Here is a 22,869-nt window from a genome sequence, read left to right as displayed (position 1 = left end):
CACAAACTGCCAAGCCAGGCCCTTGCTGAACCAGAACACATGCAGCCCGAGACCTCTTTCACCCTTATTAGGCTCATCAGTCCGGTATAGCTTGGTCCTGGTGGCACAGTATGTACAGGACCCACCTCTGGGCATACCCGTCCCACTTAGGGCACTGCAATTGATTATACTAAAATGTGATGGATGGAATGCTTGAATCCGTCTCAGCGTCTGGCAATTACTCAGGACTTGCATTCTGGTCTATCATTATTTTGCACACTATACCACCCAAGTATTATCAACTGCCTGGAACTGCAGGTGGAATTGCTTGCTTTCAAGTTCTTGACCAAAGACGAATATGAGTGTTGCATACTGCAGAAGAGAGACAATTAGTCAGTAATCATACATATAGATCCTCTCCGAGGCAACAGGTCCAGGATAATGGTAACGTAGGCCAAGGACGTCTGGAACTTCTACCCAAAAAGCTCACTATGGGCAGAATCTAGTGGTGCACAATAAGCCAGCAATTGGAAACTGGGCACTTCTGTTTTGAAGAGGTTGATGGCCCACAGGGGTCCCTGTGGAATGGGTCTCTATGCCTCCAGTAGAAAAAATGCCTTTTCTGCAAGGTCACCACAGATTTTTCACAATTTTCTGAATTTTATTTTTGCTCGACTCAGAACTCTCAACATGAATAAAGTGCCAGTGCTCCTCCTTTAAAAATGGTTAAACCAGCTTATCCCTAATTGACTTATTTAACTTGCCTGCCGGTCCCTAATGTGGTGAAGTACACCGCAGGCATGGAAAGTTAAGGTCTGTGAACCACAGCACTTATTGTGTCATCGACTAACATGGCAAGAAAATCATGGTTCAGTCCTATCCTGTGTAACCTGTGAACATCACCCTTTTGACAGGAAGGAAAGCTAGATTGTATATATATTAAATAAGTCACCACTATGCACTGAATTTGAATCCTGCCATGTGTATCCTTGAAGAAAGGAATTCAATCGGGTCCACACAGATGATGTTTTAGAAATTTCTGTGTGGCAAGGATCCTGCTCATACACAGAACTGTTCACAGAGACCTACAACATCAGTGAATTGTGGTGTACCAGAAAATCACCTCAGTGCCTAGAAAAACCCCAACCAGCTAGCATCAGTGTCCCATTAGCTCTTCGTCCTATAGCAAAGTAACCAATGATTAGACAACCTAGAAAATGCGACTTAGTACGAACTCAGGAATGGTGGGAAGTGAGAACACTCTTTCGTTATACTCTCATACCAGTCCACAACAGGAGTAAAGAAGAGACACGGTAAGGTTAAAATATTTATATTAACGACGTGATCTCAGATGCAGTATCTTAGCCAACATAAGCAGACATTTGAATAAAAATAATATGGTCAGCATTGTTACAATTCCATAAAATATAAAAGGAGAAATCATATGACAATGATGGTGAAAACAGGTCATATAGCGCCTAGTTTTAACACCCTCCCTATATAGGAACTATGTATTATAAACTAAAGAAGGTCTCTTAGGCTGGTTTGGGGGAGCCCAATTCCTTTCAGCTCAGTAAGAGTAAATCACGTTCGGATTAGCCAAAGCTCTCTGTATCCCTGGAAACGGAAAATCTTCCAAGTGTGTGAAATCATGGCAAGTGTGCAATAATAAGGGTGCCAGAATCTTAGTTGGCTCACAGCTGCCTAATTGTTGTGTCTAGAAAGCGTTACTCAATCATGTCGTAAAACAGCTACCGTGTTTTGATAACCTTGACGGCTTCAGCACTCACTGTGCAGACTAGGGGCACGGTGCAAGTCTAGAGATGTCGAAAACAAAACCCTTTCTAATGTGTAGACCTTCACGAAGGATAATTTACAAAAACAGCTATGCAGTGTTGTGTGCAAAGCGGCAAAAGGTAAAATGACGTTTAAACTCCTAATAAGCCATGCTAACATAACATGCGCGCAAAGCGGGCCATAGACCATACTACACCTGGATCCCTCATTTATCCAGGTACATATATCTCAAACTCCCTCTCATTGAGTTTGAGGCCACCTTCATAGCATCCTCTTATCAGGGTGGGATGAGTACACCTATGTGGATTTATGCCACAAAAGTGTAGGTGGCACTTGCCCAGGAACACTCATGTCAAATAAACCCTTCTGGGCCTGGATCACAAACATTTTTTGACCAGTTCTAATTCATGTCCTTGGTAGCGTGTTAAAAAAACAGTGCTTGGTGCAAACACCTTTTACTGACATATGAAAGCAAATTGCTGAAGGTGGTATTTTGTGACAAGAATGTGCATATTTCTTGTGTGCTATTTTTCTGTGTTGGTGTTTTAGGGCATCTGCGCTCTATTACAACGTGATTTTGATGTATTTTACTATTGTGGTGGTGCTTTGTCCTTGTTTTGCTGGGTTGTCTCTTGTTATGTTGCTTTTAATATGTTACTGTTCTATTCTTCTGCTTACAGTAGAGAGAAGTCAAATGCTGCTTCATTTCGAAGCAGATGCAGCACATGCCTTTAAAGTGCCCATGCCAAGCAACCATTGACCACTGCTAAAAGTTATAAAATACAGCTAATTTAGCTCACAAGCCAAACTAAAATTGCGACAGAGACCAGTCTTAAATTATCACTTTTAGTGCTAACTTTATGTGACACGGCTCTAAATTTTCAAGGGGACACGAGTCTGTGCCTTACGTGATGCTACTTCAAGGTACAACCCATTTTGACATGCATCTTAAATAATGCTAGACTATCATATTAAATTAAAACGCCCAGATTGTCTGAACATTCCTGTGGCGAGGCAAGGATGCAAATAGCCCTGATGCATGGGAGGTAAAAAGGCTTCCTCAGTATCTGGTCGGGTTGTTAAAAAAGGAAAGAAATGCCAATATTGAGCTGCAGTAGGCCCCATACACCCCTAGAAGCCACTGCACTTGCTGTACTATTGACAACAATGCTCCTAGGAAATGGTGCAAAATATATAGCCTCTTAGCAGATGTGTTTGAAAATTGTGCGATTAAATGCAAAATGGGCAACATTTTTAAAACAAATTACTCGAAGCGAGGAACCAGCTCATAGTACCATAGGAGTAGTCTAGCTCACTCACTCAGTGATATGAAGGATGCTTGTTTAAGCAAAACCACTTTCAAATTAACTTGTTTCCATTAGACACCTTCTGACAGAAATAAGGAGATCCAGCCCAGAAAATGTTCCCGGATGTCAATTTCAAGTGATGTTGGAACAAAAGCAGCTGTTAAATGCAAGAAGAGATCTAAAAAGTCAAGTATAATAGCTTTGCCACAGAACTGAAGCTTGAGGTTATTCCAGGTAGTAACAAGGAGAAATGCTGTCCCATAGAGAAGTCATAAAGAAAAACAAAGCTATAGGTGTGCTCCCACTTTAAACATATTTTGTTGTACCTTTTATCGTTGCTTTAAATGGAAAAAAATAAGTGCAGGTACTCTCCAAATTGAGATGTGGATAAGGGAAGGGGCGGGGCTTAGGGTGGGGCTAGGGGCAGAGCTATGGGCAGCGCAAAGGGATCCGGCCAGGGGCCAATTTAACCATAGATGCACGGAGACAGGGCATTCAGTACATGTATTGTAGAAATGCTTACATTCGCTGCTGCCCACATTAATAAACCTTGATTCCCACCTGCTGTGCCACAGCATTACTATCGCCACTTTCCGCATCTGTCTGGTTGCAAACAAGTGCTGCTGTACTCTGCTATGCCAGCAGGAAGCCTTCTCTTCGATTTCATGAGAGTAACGAAATATGTCTGTTAGCAGGCCCTGCTCACACACGTACAGTTCTATGCACTCCACAGAGCCTAAGTGGACAATGTGCAGGCGCACAACGCCCATTGAGCTCAAAGAGATTCACCCACCCTCCCCCCTCGTGTGTGGCAGTCTGGGCTAAGGCAGCTTCCCGGGCACACCCTCAGGAAGAATGAATTAAAAACTGTAGATCTGTCATTCACCGGCTAGACAGAGCATGCCATGTATCTATCCCTGATGAATCAAAGCCTGGCGGCTCCGCCTCGCGTAAACCCGCCTCTCCCTCTCTGTCCACCTGATAATCCCTGCCCTCTCTCCCTCAATCCGCTCACCACTTCCGTCCTCTGCCTGAGGACTGGCTCACTGTGACAGCAGCTCAACGGGTTAAGCGCCCGCTGCTTGTGTGTGCACAACCTTCAGTCGCTGGCGACTTGTCCTGTTTACAGCGCAATGAAACAAGTCAGCGGAGGTAGGCGCTAAGGTATTCATTGCGATCCTTCCCCAGGTTTCACCCCTTTACTTCATTCACCAAAGAAAGGCAGGCTCAGGAAGTTCGAGTTTTCGAGCCCGGGCTGAGACAGCTCCTGGGCGCACACACAGCCTTACACACCCGAGTACTTCACAGGTCTTTAGAAGACCATTTGCTTGCTAACGAGGCTTTGTTCTTTTTCTCTCCCCTTTCTTAGAGCCGCTGCATCTCCACTCTCACTCAGACTATTGCTGGGAGATATAGCCATCACTCGCCCCCCACTCCTCCCCAGATCTGGATCTAGTTGCGCCTCTGACACTGTGTCAGTAATCACAGTGTGTCGGCCCCCTCCCAAACTTCCTGCCAGCACTGAATGAATGCCTTCTGAAGGCCATGACATTAGCACTTTGTAAAGCGAGATAGCACTCGATCAGAGTGTTTCACGTAAATGGATTCACTCCTTGTCAGTGTTGCACTTCTCTTTAAAAATTCCAATTTCACTGAGTTTTGCTCATATCCCCATGAGAACGGCACACTCTAAGGACAAAGAGAAGTTCCGGTACTTAAGCGCTGAAAATTTAGAAGTGCTGGTACTCAGTACCGGTGAGTACCGGCCCATTTAAAGCACTGCCTTTTATCCAATAAATGGTATGCTATAAAACACAGAAAAACTATTAGAGCAGCATGTGGTGCTGGATGCTATAAAATATGCGTATCACTTGTACTCTGCAGTCGCCAGTGCAATGCTCAATTGTTCCCAGTGTGAATCCAAATCCTACACAAATTACAAAGATCTTTGTGCAGTTGTCTGGTGATCTTTTCCATTACTAACTACAAGGAGCTTTCGGTTTGTTCAACTCTTGGGTAAATTGATCCTTCACAAATCACAATAAGTGTTAAAGGTTTTTAACAGAGTGGGTCTTCTAATTAGTGGTTAATCACTTAGTTAATTGTCTTAGGTTATATCAAGGTTTTACATTGCTGCTGACAGCATTCCATTTGCATGGCTCAAGGAAGTAATGTGCATGCTCTGATCTCCTTTCGTGTTATTTTGGAGATGTATCATGGATGCTCTAGGCAATGACCCAGTTGTCTCAACAACAGGCACAGATCTCCAAGAGGTACTGCAAGGTAAGGGCTCCCTCTGGGCTCATAGGAACCAATGGGTCCGATACATACCAATCAATTCCCAACTGACTACAAAGGGAATCAGGAGTTGGGTATCATGGATGTCAGGCAAGATAAGATAATGTGTCTCTGCAGGGAACCACCAGCATAGTAGTGTAGAGAACACAGAAGCTTGGTCCTTGCACCCAGCTGATCCTCTCCCTCACCAAGGGCCCCCTCACCGCCAAATCCAACCTGCACCAGGGTATGAAGCCATCGCCGATTGGATGGAGGCAAGCCGGCTCAAGCTGAACACGGACAAGACGGAGATCCTCATCCTTGGGCCCAACCCCTCAGCGTTGGACGACTCTTGGTGGCCAGCATCACTGGGAACCCCCCCCCCCGGCACCAACCAACCACGCACGCAACCTAGGGGTCATCCTCGACTCCAAGCTCAGCATGACCAACCAAGTCAACGCAGTCTCCTCCTCCTGCTTCCACACCCTCCGTATGCTTCGCAAGATCTACAGATGGATCCCGCCGGACACACGGAAAAACGTCACCCATGCCCTTGTCAGCAGCCGACTAGACTACGGAAACGCCCTCTACGCCTGAGCCCCGTCCAAACTCATCAACAGACTCCAAAGAATCCAGAACGCCTCAGCACGCCTGATCCTGGACGTCCCACGCCGGGACCACATCACCCCGCACCTGAGAGACCTGCACTGGCTCCCCGTCGACAAAAGAATCACATTCAAACTCATGATCCACGCACACAAAGCACTCCACAAGACCGGCCCAGCATATCTCAACAACAGACTCGCCTTCTACGTACCCAACAGGAAGCTCTGCTCCACCGACCTTTCCCTGGCCGCCGTCCCGCGCATCCACAGAACCACTTCCGGGGGCAGATCCTTCTCCCACCGCGCCGCCAAGACCTGGAACGCCCTCCACCTACAACACACGGCAGACCTCCCGGCCTTCAGAAGACTGCTCAAGACCTGGCTCTTCGACCACTAGCTGCAGCTCCTCCCTCCCTCCCCCAGCACCTTGAGACAATAACGGGTAAGTAGTGCGCTTTACAAATCCCCTGATTGATTGTTTGATTGAGTCACATCAATGCCATGTTTCTATTGGGTACACCATGGAATATTTGTTGCAGAAAATTTTGATGATGTCTTTGTTGATAGTAAATCAATAAATGCTTCTGTGGTCAGTGTAGTCTCGGCTTTAATAATAATAATAATAATAATCCACATTTGTATAGCGCACAATCACCCGTTAGGGTCTCTAGGCGCTGGGGGGCCGTCGGGAAGATTAAGCAAGCTATTGCCCAGAGTCGCATGATGCTGGGCTAACCTGCCGCCGGAGCCGGGGATCGAACCCTGATCCCCAGATTCCAGCGTCAGTCGCCCTGGCCGCGGTGCCACACCTCTACCACTGGCTTTCAGTAAGATCACAACCTTCTGAGATTTCCAATCAGCTTACATGCTACCCAGTGCTGCATTTCTAAGAGGTTATGTCTTCTGACAAGTGCCCTATATTGGCATTATTCAGCAATGCAGCTTTTTGGTAAATTTGGGTTAATGGTATTGGTTGTGCTTTTGCATTCATTGCCAATGAGAGCCCTAAAGTGCATACCATCCTGAGATATGGTGTTCAATGACAGTGATTTAAAATTGTTTTACTATTTTTATTATATGTTTTGTACCCATTTGATTTGCGTTAATCTTTGTTTGATATGTATATTGGCAGCATATCCATATCATCTTTGTTTAGATAAACCAACGTTATCTACTAGGTTCTTGACACTATTTGTAAATCATGTTATAGTTGTTTCATTTTTGGTTAGGAGGAGTATCTTTTCAGCTTTTTTTAGGTGTTTGTGGTGATGCAATTCAAGCATTAATGAATAATGGGCCATTATTTTGGTTTCTCAATAACAGTGTTTTTATGGGTGGCTACAGCCACGCAAATGTAAAGGTAAACACATGACGTGTTGTTGGTTTGCTCACTCCATAGCTCATTTAAAGTTAGTAAGTACAACAAATGTTGTGACTATACTAGAAAAACCATAACATCCTCAAATCTAGGCTCCTGGAGCAAATGGGGATGTGGGAAACAGTTTTTTCTTTTTCAGAGAGCTGCAACCAGGTTCTCTCCTTGAGATCCTCTACATTGCAGGAGCAAAGCAGAGTTTCACAAGACTTGACTCTAGTTTATGCTATTTAATAGTTACGTTCACCTAGTTGCCTAACTCATCGTTCTCATGGCTTTGTTGAGGGGTTTTATGCAAACAACATGAAATGATTAGTCCCCAGGCCAGACTTCCTAGAACCTTCCATAAAATCTTAGTGATTGCCTTCCAGACATTTTTGAATGTGGGAGGGAGACTTTTCTTTTTAATTAAAGAGCAACAAACCTAAGTTGCTGATGTTGGGCAAAAATATGCATCATTGGCATCATTCCACCTGGACATCACTGTATGGTGCTCTTTATACTCCTGCTAGGGCGGTTAAATCCCTAGGAATGATTACTTGAAGCAACCTTGGCTTTACCATGAAGATTAACTTGGTGTCTTCCACTTGGTATCATACTAGAGATGATCCAAAATATCTGTTATTTCTTGCTAAAGAGAACCATGTTAGTGTGGTTTAAGCTTGTGAACTATCTCGTTTAGATTACTTCAATTGTGTATACATGGGTGTCCTTGAAGCCTCCTTAACTAAAATACAAAGCATTCAAAACCTTGCAGTTGGGTTGAGGCTGGAAAGTGCTGGGTAGGCTCTTTCAGATAACTATGGCCTCATCGCTAGGACAAACTTCGAATACACCTCTCAAGCACACAGAATAAGATTTATTTTACAAAGGCACAAAACACAATGCGTTATTAGTTGTTCATAAACTATATCTTAACTATTGCTTGGTCGTCTGCCGTTCTCTTTAACAACATGCTATTTTTGCGATTTAATCTTTGATTAGGTCGTACGCATTTGTTATGACTTTTTCACTTTTTCTTACCATTCAGAAGCCCATATTTTGTTTCGGAGACCCAAAACACGGGATGGGGGATAATATGTCTGCACAAAAGCTGCCAACCTTTACCAGGCAAAATGTGTATGAGAGTAAATGCAGGATTACTGCTGCATCAGTTCTCATGCTGGTTTCAGGATAAACTCCTTTTTATGCTCGACTCGGGCTTACAGGCCGTTTTAAAGAAAGCATGTTAGATGTACTTTTTAAGCTTTGTGGAAAAAAGAGCTCATCAGAAAATCGTAGAAACACTTTGCACAGTAGACATGAAAATGTTGCTATTATCATCCGATCTTCCTATCTGGTCCAATGTTCCAACCTTCATCTCCATTTTATGTACTAAAAGCAAGAACTTTACTCCAGCGAGATGTTATGTTTGCTGTAATAATTCATGGCATGAAAGGTATCCAGCATATACCATCACGGCTTGTGCCAGAAGAAGTACATTTGATAACCTAATTCTGTTCCTTCCCACTGCCACTTGGCTTGTGAAATTGGCAAGATGGTAACCTCAGATTTGCAGCCAAATTGCAATATGGTGTAGCCCTTTGGAATTTCTTCCCAACAGAAATAAGAACAAACCTGAATTATGGATCTTTTAAGAGAGTACACCTTACTTTCTTTGTTGTATACGCTGAACCTTTCGAATTGTATAGTGTAAAATTGCCTAATCCACAACATGGATAAATACAACAGGTTATCCAATAAATAAATGCACCATCTTTACTATTCAAAGAGAAGAGGAGGAAGTTGCACTGTGAATACTCCCCCCTTCTCATTTCCCCCCCCAATTTTACAATATTTCTGAGTAGTGAGAAACACAACTCCACCCGATTACAGAGAAATGGTTATGATACCCATATAGCAATAAACATCATGGCAAAGACTCTAACAACTCCAGGTGGTTTAGTCAAAACAGGTTTTTTTAAATTTCTCAGGGAGGTATGATACAAGCGGCAGGAAATCCTAAGAGAAATGCACATTACGTTCAAGCAGTACCAACAATTCTAAAGAAAATAACTCAACACTATAAAAATTACCAAACCAACTCAGAAAAGTGGAGAAACAGCCACCGCATAAAAAGACATCAACATCATCAAAATAGCATATGGAGAATCTAAAGATCCAAAATTTGCAATTTTTAAGGCAAAACGTGGCTAGAATAGTAAAGCATCAGCAAAAAAATAACAGTTCTTGATCCATTGGGGCTTAGGCCTGATTTTAAGGCAACCATGGTGGAGCAGAGCTTGGATACACCAAGAGGGTGACCCTGGTCAAAGATTTTACCTATGGACTTAGTCTTGATGATGGAAGTGAAAATCTTCCAGCAGGGCAAGGTACAATTCTGTGGCTGGCAAAGGTCGCTTGAAGTCAGAAACATCATTGAGAATATGCTGGAGCCGCTGGTTTTGGTGCAAAAACCTCAGAGCAGGACAAAGCTGGATTTTGCGGCCTGGCAAAGGTATTACGCCAGTCAGATAAGTATGCCACCTCATCCCGGTCAAAGGTTTTTCCTGCTGACTTTGTCACTTTTTTGGAAGCCAAAATCCTAAAGTGGAGTTAGGCAGGAAGCTGTAGGTTCCACAGTAGTGGATACAGTTACTACAAGGTTGTGCTGAACCAGTTTTACGCATAGCAAAAAGATAAGTGAGCTGAACATGGTTTTCTTGTCCGCCAAGGTGAGACATTACTGGGTCCTTGGGAGTTAGAAAAAAATACGAAGTCCCACTTTTCTCCAACTGCTGGTAAATGCTTCTTCTGGTCAGTCCTACAGCCCGTAGCTCCATTTGGTAGGCTTCAAGGCACCATGTCCCACTCCAGCTAGTTCTCCTTGAGAGTACATTCCTATGTGGTCTCCTGGAGTCAGGATCGCTCCTGCTTTTTTGTGTTCCTGAAGCAGGCAAACAAGAGGCCAAACACTTGCCCCCCGGGAGCCAGTTACAGTCCCTGGGTGCCATCAGGAGCTATGAAGTCCTTTTCTTCAGGGGGATTATTCTCAGTTCCCGGGATGTTGAGGAGGTGGTGGTGGGGGTGGTTGAGGATTCAGGTTTATCCTTTACACTATCCAGTGAGATGAGAAATTCTGTCACCCAATCCAATCTTTTCTCACTTCTCAACCTCCTTTTACAGCACTTCATTTTTGCTGTAAAATTACCCAGGAGTCTATGCGTCAAAATGGCAGACTCGGCTTGCTACAAGGCAGATCTGTCTTCAGCTCTTTAGATGAGCTCTCCACCTACACGACAGGTGCCAAATTGGTTCTCTCCCCTAATGTGAGTGGACCCTGTCTAAGGCTGTCCTAAGATTGAAAAGGAGATAGCCATATCAGTACCTCTTTTGACTGGAGGTATTTTGTTCTGCCAACTGTTTCTGTCCACACTCAGATAGCCAATCCCTGCTAAGTGGACAGGAGTGAATACTATTCAGAGACAGCCCATTTTCTTCTGGGTCAGGTCATTAACTCTACCAGTGAAGGATGTGTATTACCGCTCTGGAAGTGTGATGAAAAGCAGAACTGATTTTGAGCCAGTTCAGGCTCAGGTAACCTAAAGTACATTTTTAAACTTGCTCCTCCACTCACATTATCAAAATGTTGATCTCACCATTAAATGAGACTTTGCAAGGCCCTAACATGCTGAAATGGACAGACTCAATGATACACTGGGCTGAAACAGATTTAGAGACTCCTTAAAGATAATTATTGAGAACTGGGTAAGCGGGCACACTCTGGGAGAGGCATTTCGAGACACTCTCCGAGTTAAAACAAAGACTTATCGCATGATAAACCATGAGGTCCACTAGGTGCCCCACTGGGGATAAGGAAACCGAATGAAATAGCCTGCTAGAAGTACCACAAACAGGGCTGTGATTTTTGTTCACCTATTGAAGGGTTCAAACAAAAGGTTGCCGATAACTTGCCATGTTTAAAAAGACTTCATATTCAATGTAAAGTTCACAACCCACAGTTCAGCTTTTTTTATTATTTACATGTATACAGTGGTTGTGTATTTACAATAATCTCTCATTTGGGTAATAATATCAGTCACCAGTACGATGAATATGCTTTATCCATTCCACAGCGGCTTCATTAACTCAGCCCACCATGAAGCCTCAAAGAAAGATGATTGAGGACTCTTCAGGACTTCCGACCAAATGTTCTTTTATTTTATTTTTCCAGCAAACGAGTGTAACAGAATTGTGTGGTCTACAACAATCACAGATATATATATATACACACACAAATGATGGACAGAATGCAGAACAATGTCATACATTCAACCCAGAACAGAGATCTGGTCCTAAATCCACTGTTTTTTTGTTCACCATGCCATTCCAGTTTGGACCCAGCCTGGCTGATGAAGGGTGACATACCCTGAAACCGGTCCCAGGATGCTTGTTTCCAGTCCAGGGAGGACCTGGCTTGGCAGTTCGGTCTCGACTGTTCCCATGAGGCACAGGGTCAAGACTGATTTGCATATGGCTGGTTCCTAACTGGGGTGGCGTAGTGGGCAAAAAAACGATGGATTTAACCCAGATCTCTTGACTGGGGGAGAATGTTTGAATCATTCAGCATTCCGTCCATCATTTGTTGCAGTTACACAGTTGTGGGCTTACAAGGCAGACTTGAAGGGGTAACTTAATACATAAAAATCGATCTCCCTAAATGGAGAAGCAACTTATCCTTACCATGTGTTACTGAGATACCTTTAAACTGCATCCCATCCAGGGCACAGTGGTACTGCTAGTAGCTATATTTGTTCCATATTAGTGTGTGGGGTAAATACACGCTGCATCCCACATGGAACATTTAACTCCCATGCCTTTGTTCACTTTCTGTGCCAGCACTATAGACTTAGAGGAAAGCTAAATAGATCAGTTGGGTGAAACCAATTCAGTTTAATTGCCAGACCACCTACACCGTTGCACTGAATGTAGGTATGACCATGCAGTCCTAATATAAGCAAAACTAGGGTCCAGAAAAAAGCGAAACATCTGGAGATCAATGCCCTACTCAAGCCCAGAGGGCTGGAAACCCACCGAGATCAACACCCTACTCCAGAAACGCATGGCAGAACCAATGAGCCTCAAGAACGTCTGGCCCATATACCTGCTCCCGTTTCCGGCGAAAGACATCGAGAAGATTGTCAACAGACAACTTACCCGCTTCCTTGAAGGGAACATCCTGGACTCATCCCAATACGAATTCTGCAACAACCACAGCACCAAAACCGCCCTCATTGCAGCCACCGACAACATCAGGACCCTGCTGGACAACGGCAAAACCGCAGCCCTCATCCTCCTAGACCTCTCGGCCGTCTTCGACACAGTCTGCCACCACACCCTACGCACACGCTTCCACAACGCGGGGATCCACGACAAAGCCCTGGACTGGATCACCTCCTTCCTCACCGACAGAACCCAGAGAGTCCACCTCCCATCATTCCGAGCCGAAGCTACCAAGATCACCTGCGGCGTACCCCAAGGATCATCCCTCAGCCCGACCCTTTTCAACATCTACATGACACCGCTCGCCAACATTGTCTGATCGCACGACCTCAACATCGTCTCATACGCCGACGACACCCAGCTGATCCTCTCCATCACCAAGGACCCCGCAAAGACCAACTTCCACAAAGGAATGAAGGCCGTTGCCGAATGGATGAAGAACAGCCGTCTGAAGCTGAACTCGAACAAGACGGAGGTCCTCATCCTCGGCCCCACCCCGTCTGCCTGGGACAACTCCTGGTGGCCGACCTCGCTAGGAGCTGCACTGACACCCATCGACCACGCATGCAACCTGGGGTTCATCCTGGACTCATCACGGTCAATGTACACCAGCAAGTCAACGCTGCCTCCTCATCCTGCTTCAACACCCTCCACATGCTTTGCAAGATATACAGATGGATCCCCACCGAAACCAGAAGGACGGTCACCCAGGCCCCCGTCACCAGCAGGCTAGACTATGGCAACGCCCTCTGTGCGGGAATCACGGCCAAACTCCAGAAAAGACTCCAACGAATACAGAACGCCTCTGCATGCCTCATCCTCAACATCCCACGCCACAGTCACATCCCACGCCACAGCCACATCACTGCCCACCTGAGAGACCTGCACTGGCTCCCCGTCAACAAGAGGATCACCTTCAAACTCCTCACCCACGCTCACAAAGCACTTCACGATGCCGAGTCAACATACCTCAACAAACGACTCACCTTCTACACTCCCAATCGCCAGCTGTGCTCCGTTGACCTCTCCCTCGCCACTGTCCAACGCATCCACAAACTATCTTCGGCGGCAGATCTTTTTCCCACCTCACCGCCAAGACATGGAACACCCTCCTCATCCACCTGCGACAGACACTGGACCAGCTGACCTTCAAGAGATTTCTCAAGACCTGGCTGTTCGAACAGTAGCAGTTTCCCCCCTGCTCCACCCTTAGCGGCTTGAGATCCTTGCGGGCGAGTAGTGCGCTCTACAAATGTTTGATCGATTGATTGGTTTGATTAATGGTCTGATAGGACTTTCACCCTGCTGCTAGAGATGCCAAAAAGTTGGATAACCCTACAGCACCTGCCGAAACGGTATCCAAACTGCTTTTCAGATACCAGCCACACGAGAAGCCCCATCCTGACTTGTAAGCCTCTACAGTGCTGGCGTCTTGTGAGACTTCGATGTAAACTGAAGTAGCATGCAAAAGTCCTGTCATATCTGTAAACATCCGAAAGATTACAATATTCTATGTGGCAGGATGCCTTCACCCATATATTGAGTGACTCAAGGGGTGCAAATTGCTGCGCCTCAGTTACTCATAGCTTTGTGGAAGACTTTTCATCTTGTTACTCCCACGACTTTAATTACATGGGTTAAGCTGGTGATGGTGAGAGCAGGGGTAGACACTTCCACTTTCGGTGCACTGAGTGCCATGGCACCCAAGGCATTTTGGGCAGGGCTACATTGGAGGACATCCTGAAGGTCGCAGATTGGTCAAGGGTTTCTACTTTTAAAGCCCTTTATTGTAAACCTGCTGATCATGAGGCAATGTCTGTAATTAGTCCACTTTTAACATGCATAATAGAGCCTCCACACCCGATTACTGATAGGTATTTATGATTTCCTTTGGAGCACCAAATCCGGCATTGATCTGACGAGTGGATTTGGCCTCCATCAAAGCCTCGGGCTACAGTGGACATAGATCTCTGGACTAGGAATGACAGAGTCCAAGAGGATGTAATGTGGCTCCTGGTGGGTTTTTGGACTTCTACTTCACCCATGAACTGACACTCTACCTCTGAATGCATCAAGAATATTTATCATTTCATAGTAGGTATGTGTGTTATGTCGTTTTCTGTGGGGTCTACAGAATATTGAGAGTTGCAGTTTTTTGTTGTTGTGGTGCTATGATTAATAAACAGTAAGAGAAGAGAGAATGACTAATATTCTTCTCCGTTGTCTTTAGCAAAGGGAACTCTCCTTCACAGCTGGCTAGGACAATCAGCAATTCAACTTAGGGTCAGAACTACATTAAAAAACACCTACATGCATACACAATAAATGCGTAGCATTAGCTAAAATGGCGAGAAGCCATTCTACACAAATACATACAATGGGTGCACCCATTTTATTAAATACAGAATTTATGCACAATATGAAGGGAAATGTACCACACTTAGGAAAAAAAGGTTTAAGCACATGCAGAACCATATGCCGCCACAGGAACCTCCCCATCCCCCAGGACCTAAAGGTTTTCAAAAACATTTTTGTATTGACCAAATGTGCAATCTGCTTAAAATTAGCCTTTTCTTTTTTTGGGTGGCCAGAAAAAAACAGCACTACTAGTAATGAGGAACCCTTCTTTCCTACCGAGCTGGACTGTGACCACCACCTGAGTCGTCAGGTGGTGATGACGTAAGCGCATCACTCACCAGGCCAGCGTCTTGGTCCAGTGCACACTGACACGTCTTCTGAGGCCGGGGCTAACCGTGTGCCTGCATCGCTTCTCCGCGAGGACAACACCCCAGCCAGACGCCCGATCCGAAGCAGACACACAACATTCCAAAGGATCGGCATCGTAATAAAATTGTGAACCAATGTATTTTCTTTTTACTGCCTCTTTGGTAAATTGCCACTTTGTTTACACGAGAGAGCAGCCAACAAATTTTCAAAATTACAGGAAGCACGTTTAGCGAACAGCAGCGAGACTTATGAACCCATTAACGACCATAAAAAACACATCTACCCCGGTAGCGGCACAGCAAAGCGGCCCCGGAATTTAAAAGCCACTCGTTCATCTGCCTACTTTAGGACTCCCTTTTCTGACAACCAATTCTGGTCATAAACGCCACAGCACTCGGTCCTGACGCGACACCCGCCATTAGCACAAGATAACAATAAACTTCTATGTCAGGATGCGTTTGGCATCTTGTCATGATGCATTTGGCTTAAGCATCCTAATGTGATGGCGTCTACAGAAATAACAGCATCCCTGGCATTTTATCTTCTATTGTGATAAGTGCGGTGAAATTTATGACGTTGTCGCTATTTTATTGTATAATCTTTTCCGATTAGCTGCAGTAAAACAATTATTGCTTCTTGATGCGAGAATCCCTCCAAAGGGTTTCTGTTCGGTTTTGCATTTCATAATGTGCAGACGGTGGAATTGCTGTAATAACCTATTTTTTTTTCTTGTGATGCCGCACACAGGACCATTACTCTTGCAATTGCTGGGCTCATTTTAAGAAGATCGTCTTCTCCGGTGTAACTCATTCTATTCACAAGACCACTCGAGGCCGGAAAAATGACTTCTCTCTGTTGTGGCAGAAGATGAGAACCTTCTTTAACTCTGCACCCCGACACCTCATAGCCTGCTCACGGGTCTTTGCAGCACAACAGCAGCTTTGGAAGGTCTCCCTACATTTCTTAATCACTTCAAGCTCCCCTGCGCCTCATCTACCGGCGTGTAGGGCTGACTTGTAATGCGCGATCTCCCAAGAGGAGGAATGAAAGAACACTTACGCTGGATTTTGCAGCATCGTCCAACTTCAGTGATCTTTTGACCCTGCGTGAACAATTTGAAATGATTAGACCAAGCATTAATGTCTTTATTGCACAACATAACTACAGTTCCATTTTACATGTAGGGGTGACATCGTAAAATATGGCAGCTTCACAGAATAAAGGTGAATTCATTGTTTTGTTTACATACCATCCCAACAATACCAAGCATTGGCAAAGCCAGTAGGTCTCATCTGTGTGATCTATTGGCTTTACCAATGTTTTTTAGCCATGCCGCACATCATCAGTAATGATGTGCAGCAGGAGTAAAGTTACAAGATAAAAAAACAAACCCATGTCCTTTTGTAGGTGCATATGCCTACAAAATGATGACCTCGTCATTTCATAGGCATCTGGGCCACACATGCCTGTGTACAAGATTATGCAGAAGCTTTATTTGAATATTATTTTTAGTTACGGATCCGAGTTGGGGGGGCAACAGCAATACAGGGTTTGGGGGAAAGCCACACAGAGGGCAAAGGTGGGGGGGAGCAATGGTGAGAAGCACATGGGCGAGTGCAAGAGGGTAGGGTGTGGGGAGAAGCTGTCAGGGAGCAGAAAGCAACACATAGGAGGAGAGACATACGCGAGGGAGGTGGCTCAAAAAACACATGCACTCCGATACAGCACTTCACACAAAAGAAGAAAACAGTGCTTAAAAATTGAAAAGCAACCAGAAGCAAGGATGCCAGACAATCAAAGAATATGAAGAGGCAGTGCTCCATGGGCGTGGCAAACACAAGATTGACAAGGTGGCATATGAATAAGAAGCAGGCAAATAAGGGTGACAAGGAAACCCAAACATGATGAGTAACGGGCAGGCTCCAAGCCTCTCTATGTTCTTGGTATGCCACAATATGCCTAGCAGCAGACGGTGCGAGCGCGGTCTAGAAGGCGTGACCGAAACATGTAAAACAATTGTTAAAAGGGTACAGGAGAGGCAGGAGCAAGAATGAATTATTTCAGACCAGCAAGCAAAGTGGAAACTCAAAGATTATATTCATGAATTGTCCAACAGCAATAGGGTCTCATGTAAAATTCTAATGGACATCAAAGGAGAGACTTCATCTTGTACAATAATGAACAAATTACCAAGTACAATGGAAAAGAACTAAGCATACACTAGAGTACACACAAATATTAGTGCTTAGGTTGAGGGAGGATTCCACAAAAAGCAGAGATGTTTGCCAACATAATTTAGGCTCAGAACACACCTTTCTTATCTATAATTTAAGGGTGTAAACAGTTGTTGGCCAAAACCATGTAGCGTTGTGCATCAGCAATGGCATACGCTGCAGCAGTCGATTCTATACATTTGTTAAAAGCTTTATTAAACCTCGCCACAAGCCATCTAGCTTGTGTCTACATGGTTGCAGCGCTTGATGCCATACCTCTGTCAAAAATGTACTCACTGTCCAAGATGTATGTTGCACCCATTATTAGTAGCTATTGAGTCGGGAAAACCCTAAGCAGAACTATTTTACATACAAGAAATGACTGCCAGAAGTTTATAAACAAATTTGCAATGTGCCCATGTGGAAAAATGATCTTCCTCCAGGTAAAAGAAACATTTAAGTGTTCTTTGTGGACCGGATTTGTCAGAGGTCTGTGACACTTGGGACCTCCGTATCGGACGCTGGATGATTTTAATCCAGAAACACCACATTCCTACTCTGCCCGCAGCCCCGAACCTTTCAGCAGGACAATTCTGGTGAAGTCACCACAGGGAACAGTGCACTGGATTAAGAAAAAAATACAGAAATAGGATTGAAAATGTATATTCTTGCACCTATTTTCCCATTTCTAAAGGGCAAAATTGTAAATACTGCGGTAATACTCCAACCAGAAATTACTGCATCCACAGTATCAGGATTTGCAGGTGTGGTATTACCACATTAGGAGCCCTGTGGCTCATGGAATGAGGGCCTAAATGAGATTATACAGGTTACTTCCCTTATTAGACGCTCTCACGAAGGAAAGATCTTGAGGAGAATATTTGAGCATATCTCTCACATTCCTGAAACTAGGCGAACACTTCTTCAAACAATCCTTCGTATCAGGCAGTAACCACCACCAAATGATACATTCCATCTACACTGACAGTGAGCCTCAAGGGTCAGAGCTAAAATCCTGCAGACGTACTCCATTTATCCATCTGAACCATTGCCCGACTTCCTCTCTGAATACTCTAGACAAAGTCTGCAAAGGCAGTCTGCAGTCGTGCTCTTCCTGTCTAATGCAATACTCCAGCAATGCTGAAATCACAGGATTCTTCTTAGGACCAAGAAGAAACAAGAAGAGGTTGTGAGCAGCCTACGCAGAGCTAAGTTCCTGAAGGATATTGGCCATTGCTCTTTACTGGCACTATGAAGATCAATACTTCCAATTCAAGGGCAGTCTTTACTACTTCAGGTAAAGTGCCAGAGACAAACTTAACTCATGCAACACTTTCATATTAAACAGGACCTCAGTTAAAATCCAAAGTTGCTTCTTGAAATGTGCAGAACTGCACACAAAGTTGCATAGCCCCTGTACACCAGTTCTCTATACATTGGTAATTGCTAAACTCTTAATAGATGCTAAAACAATTTTTTTTACTTCACATTTAGGAATAATGTCCTAGGATCACCCATTAAATTAGGAAAAAACTAAATTTCTCGTTCATCTGATTCAGACCAAAGCTGTGCAAAACGTCTAACACGAACTACTGAGCTTTATTGTTTCTCTCAGTGCAGTCGAAGACTGAATGTAATCTTGGGAATACACAACACCGGAAACTCCCTGAAGTTGTAGTACACAATTCTTTAGGAAACTGCTACTGTGGAGGTCAAATTTACAGAATGTGCATGCCTTGTTAGCACCTTGTGTAGAGTGACAAATGCTAGACTCCATGTAAAGTTGGACATGATAGGATTACTGCAGTTCTACTGCTGAGATCACACAAGCACTGCCTGTATCTGATCCACGCAGAATATGTGTATTTGTAAAGCACAGGTTCAACCTTGGGTCTGTTGGGGCTGGCATGTTTGTTACTCAACGGTTCTCATTCTATCGATCTCTGCAAAAGAAAGGATGAGTGGACCTGCCAGGATTCGAACCTGTGACCATGAGTTCAAACAAATATGTATTGGTCTACTGCCATATCACACCAGGCCAATGAAGGTCAGTCGCAATAATGTGGGCATTTAAACCACCCATTTAACTACAAGTTCATGCTCTCCGTGCTTTTGTATCTAAAGCAACCGAGGCGCACATGTTCTGCCATACCCTCTAGAAAGGGATGTACTTCAGAATTTAATTTTGACTGCCAAAACTTGAGCTATCACAATAAATCAGCTGAACACTACCTTGATTCCTTTCACCCCATGCCTTGTCACCAATAGTTCTTCAAGATTTGTGAGTGCAGAGGAAGAACATGTTCCATGTCTGGCCATGTGGGTTCGACCCAAATTCACACTCTACCTTCAGCTTCCTCCATTTAGTTTTACTATCGAATCACTTACAAGTTTTATTTGGCTGCGCCAATTTGGTAATCGTCTAATTTTCACCAACTGAAATCCATTATAGTAATACAAAGATTAGAGTCCCACCCTTTCTATTAACCGTGCAAAGGCTGCTTTTTAATTAAAAACAACAAAAACCTAATACTTCCCATTGCATATTAATGTTCGAGAGAATTTTGATGCATTTTGAAAATGTTTATTTTTCCAGTTGAGAGCCTGTGATTTATTATGAAGGGGGAAAGAATTAATTGTAACAGGGCAAAGTGAGGTCAAAGGTTAAGTGTTGGAGGCTGCAGTGCAATGGATGGCCTTTGATGGAGAAGAAGGTATGGAGTGTACCCTTGAAATCCTTCTTTTTCCAACTAGGAGTGGCATCTTCCTCATCAGCCTATAAACGGCTAAACTTCAAAAACCATTTTGATCCCTCTAGTTGGGTCAGTCAAATTCCTTACAACAGTCCATCATTTGGAACCCACTGGCAGATCACCAAAAAATGGACCGCCATCTGGAACTTTAGAGCCATTATTTCATTAAATGAGTTGTTGCCAGCTCTTCAGGAAGAGATATTACAAGCTTCCTATATTTCCATGGTTGCAGCGCTTGGGTATTGGCTATAAGTTGTTGCTTCTGCAGCATCCTGCCCTGGAAATGTCTCAAAAATATGAGAACTGGAAAATTGGATTGTACCTGGTCTTGGGAGTTGAATTGATTCTGCAGAAAAGAATACAAGAGCTTTTTAAAAGATCATAGAAAAGCAATGTCAGACACAAGCAAAATCATCTGCTGTTGCTATACTGCATGAAGTGTGGTAAGTGTAAATCTGCAACCTTTACAAATCAAATTCAGGACAAGGAGCAAATCAGTTTAACTATCATGTCCAGAGTTACTTGAGGTAAAAATTCTCACCCTAACAGCTGATCAAATTGAAAAGTACATATGCACTTAAAGATAATCTGATGCAATGGGACCAGATCAGATTCCTGTTAAACATCTTAAAAGTCTAATCCTTAAGTGTGGAGTAAGAGTTTAGCAACTGTGTTTTCCCTCGGATATCAATCATGAAATTTGCCTTCATCGTGGACAGAAAGTATAATTCTCCCATTAAACAAGAAAGGCTTAAAGAATAGCCCTCAAAACTATAGACAGATTGCATTGTTGGACTCAGGTGGCAAGCTTTTTGCAAAGAGCATCCATGAAAAGCATCAAGAAAGGGCAGGAGTAGAACGTTATACCCTGTAAGCAATAAGGCTTTAGTGTGATTGGAGGCTACAATGGACAATATAGCTTGTCTGCAGTCAAATCTCAATAAATATATTAAAAAAATTAAAAAATCATGCACTGTATTTGTAGGAGAGTAGGGTCTGCAATCCTATGATCACCCAGATTTTTGCTTTTTGCTTCACTGATTTACGACTTTCCCTGGCTGTGGGCCTGCTAATCAGACCCACAGCCTAGCTGTTCTCTCTATTCCAAATTGTACTCAGGTACTGAATTGGCACTGGGCCCTTCTCCAAGTCCCTGTACCCAGGGCTGAGGTGTACCCAGAAGTCTCCCAGGGGCTGCAGCATGCATTATGCCACCCCTGGGTTGACTAACTAAATCAGACACAACTGGCTGCTTGACAGCTGGGGCAAGGTGGTGTAATCACCCTTTGCTTTAGATATAGTATTCCTATATCTAAACCTAAAATGGACACATATATTCCTATCAGTCACTCCTATGGCAGGCCTTAACAATCCTGAAGGCAGAGTGCATGGAATAATGTGAAATGGTGCTCTGGCATGAGCTGAGCCCGTTTGCAGCTTGCGGAACCAAGTCCTAATAGCTGTTCCATGATAACGCTATACCATATACTCTTAAGTGCATTATGTACCTCGCGGTCATATGCTAACTTTGGTATAACATTATCAAAACATGTCGAGTAAGGTGTCATACGAATTGGAATACTAACCCCTCGCCAATTCTGGCGACGGGGTTAGCATTCCACCCTTCTAGAGGGACACGACATGTATGTAACCTGTAACCCCGGTTAAAGTCAGACATAGCCTCAGCTCCACAAGATGGATGCTGCCACCGAGACACAAGTCTGCCCTCCTGCTGCTGGGAGTCCTCCCAGCACAGGAGGCAAGAACAAAGGGTTTCCTGCCAGGGGCGGTGCCAGCACCGTCCCAGACAGGATTTTGTGTATCCTAGGTAGGCAGGGCTTTAGAGGAAGGTGACTGCAAGTGGCACCCCGGTGCTCACTGTGCATAGGCCGGCTTGAACCAGTTCCAGGGGCACTCCAGCCCCTGATCTGGGGAAAGCCCGCCAAAGGAGAGGGGTGTAACCCCCCCCCTCCTAGTCCCACCCATAGGGCAGGACTTAGTCGCGTGCCAGCCCCTTTTTGCAGGATAAAGGTAGAAACTGGCCCCCTTCCAAATCAGATCATCTTTGAATCCTGAACCAACTTTCCCCGAAAGGACCTCAAGACTCTTCTCAAGATTTCTCCCTTGTGACTAAGGAGTAGTCACCCTGCAGCAGCAGGCACCAACCAAGCATCGCGGTCTGCTGTAAGTCTCTCCTCCGGATCAAGACGGCCCAGCACGACAAAGAACCGGCTTCCCTGGCACCTCTGACCTCAACCTGCATCATCAGCCCAGCTGTGATCCGTGGGTGTGACGAGACCTCGAGGGACCGGCCATCTTTAAAGACTGCACGACGCTTGTCCAGCACGACCACCGAGTGACCCTCGACTGAGTGCTTTGGGGTAAGAGAAGCCCCGACCCTGAGCGGCTCCAGCACCGAAGTTCAGCCCCCCTGCATCCACGAGATCTGCGTGGGGCCCTTCTGCTCTTTGCTGCTCACCGCGTTGTCCAGGTCACTTGCCCGTTGGCTAGTGGCCCTCTTACGACGCTTCACGACGACAAACACCGCTGGTCTGGTTGCTCCAGACTAGCCCT

At 44.7% G+C, this 22,869-nt stretch overlaps 1 protein-coding gene across 7 annotated transcripts in view; it reads right to left on the bottom strand.

The window, feature by feature from the left end:
- The window catches only part of ITGB3BP (integrin subunit beta 3 binding protein), a 277,373-nt gene that overhangs the window by 173,314 nt on the left and 81,190 nt on the right, over positions 1-22,869 (bottom strand). For 4 of the 7 annotated variants that reach the window (XM_078669225.1, XM_078669232.1, XM_078669217.1 and 1 more), the window contains exon 2: positions 16,389-16,431. The exons of the other annotated variants lie outside the window; for them this stretch is intronic. In XM_078669225.1, coding sequence (XP_078525351.1) covers positions 16,389-16,431 — 43 coding nt within the window. The remainder of the gene's footprint in view (positions 1-16,388; positions 16,432-22,869) is intronic. 7 annotated transcript variants of the gene reach the window in all.

Source organism: Lissotriton helveticus, chromosome 1_2 (genome assembly GCF_964261635.1).
Source record: "Lissotriton helveticus chromosome 1_2, aLisHel1.1, whole genome shotgun sequence".
Classification (NCBI taxonomy): domain Eukaryota; kingdom Metazoa; phylum Chordata; class Amphibia; order Caudata; family Salamandridae; genus Lissotriton; species Lissotriton helveticus.
Note: the sequence above shows the minus strand (reverse complement) of the source record. Positions and strands in the feature narration are given on the sequence as shown.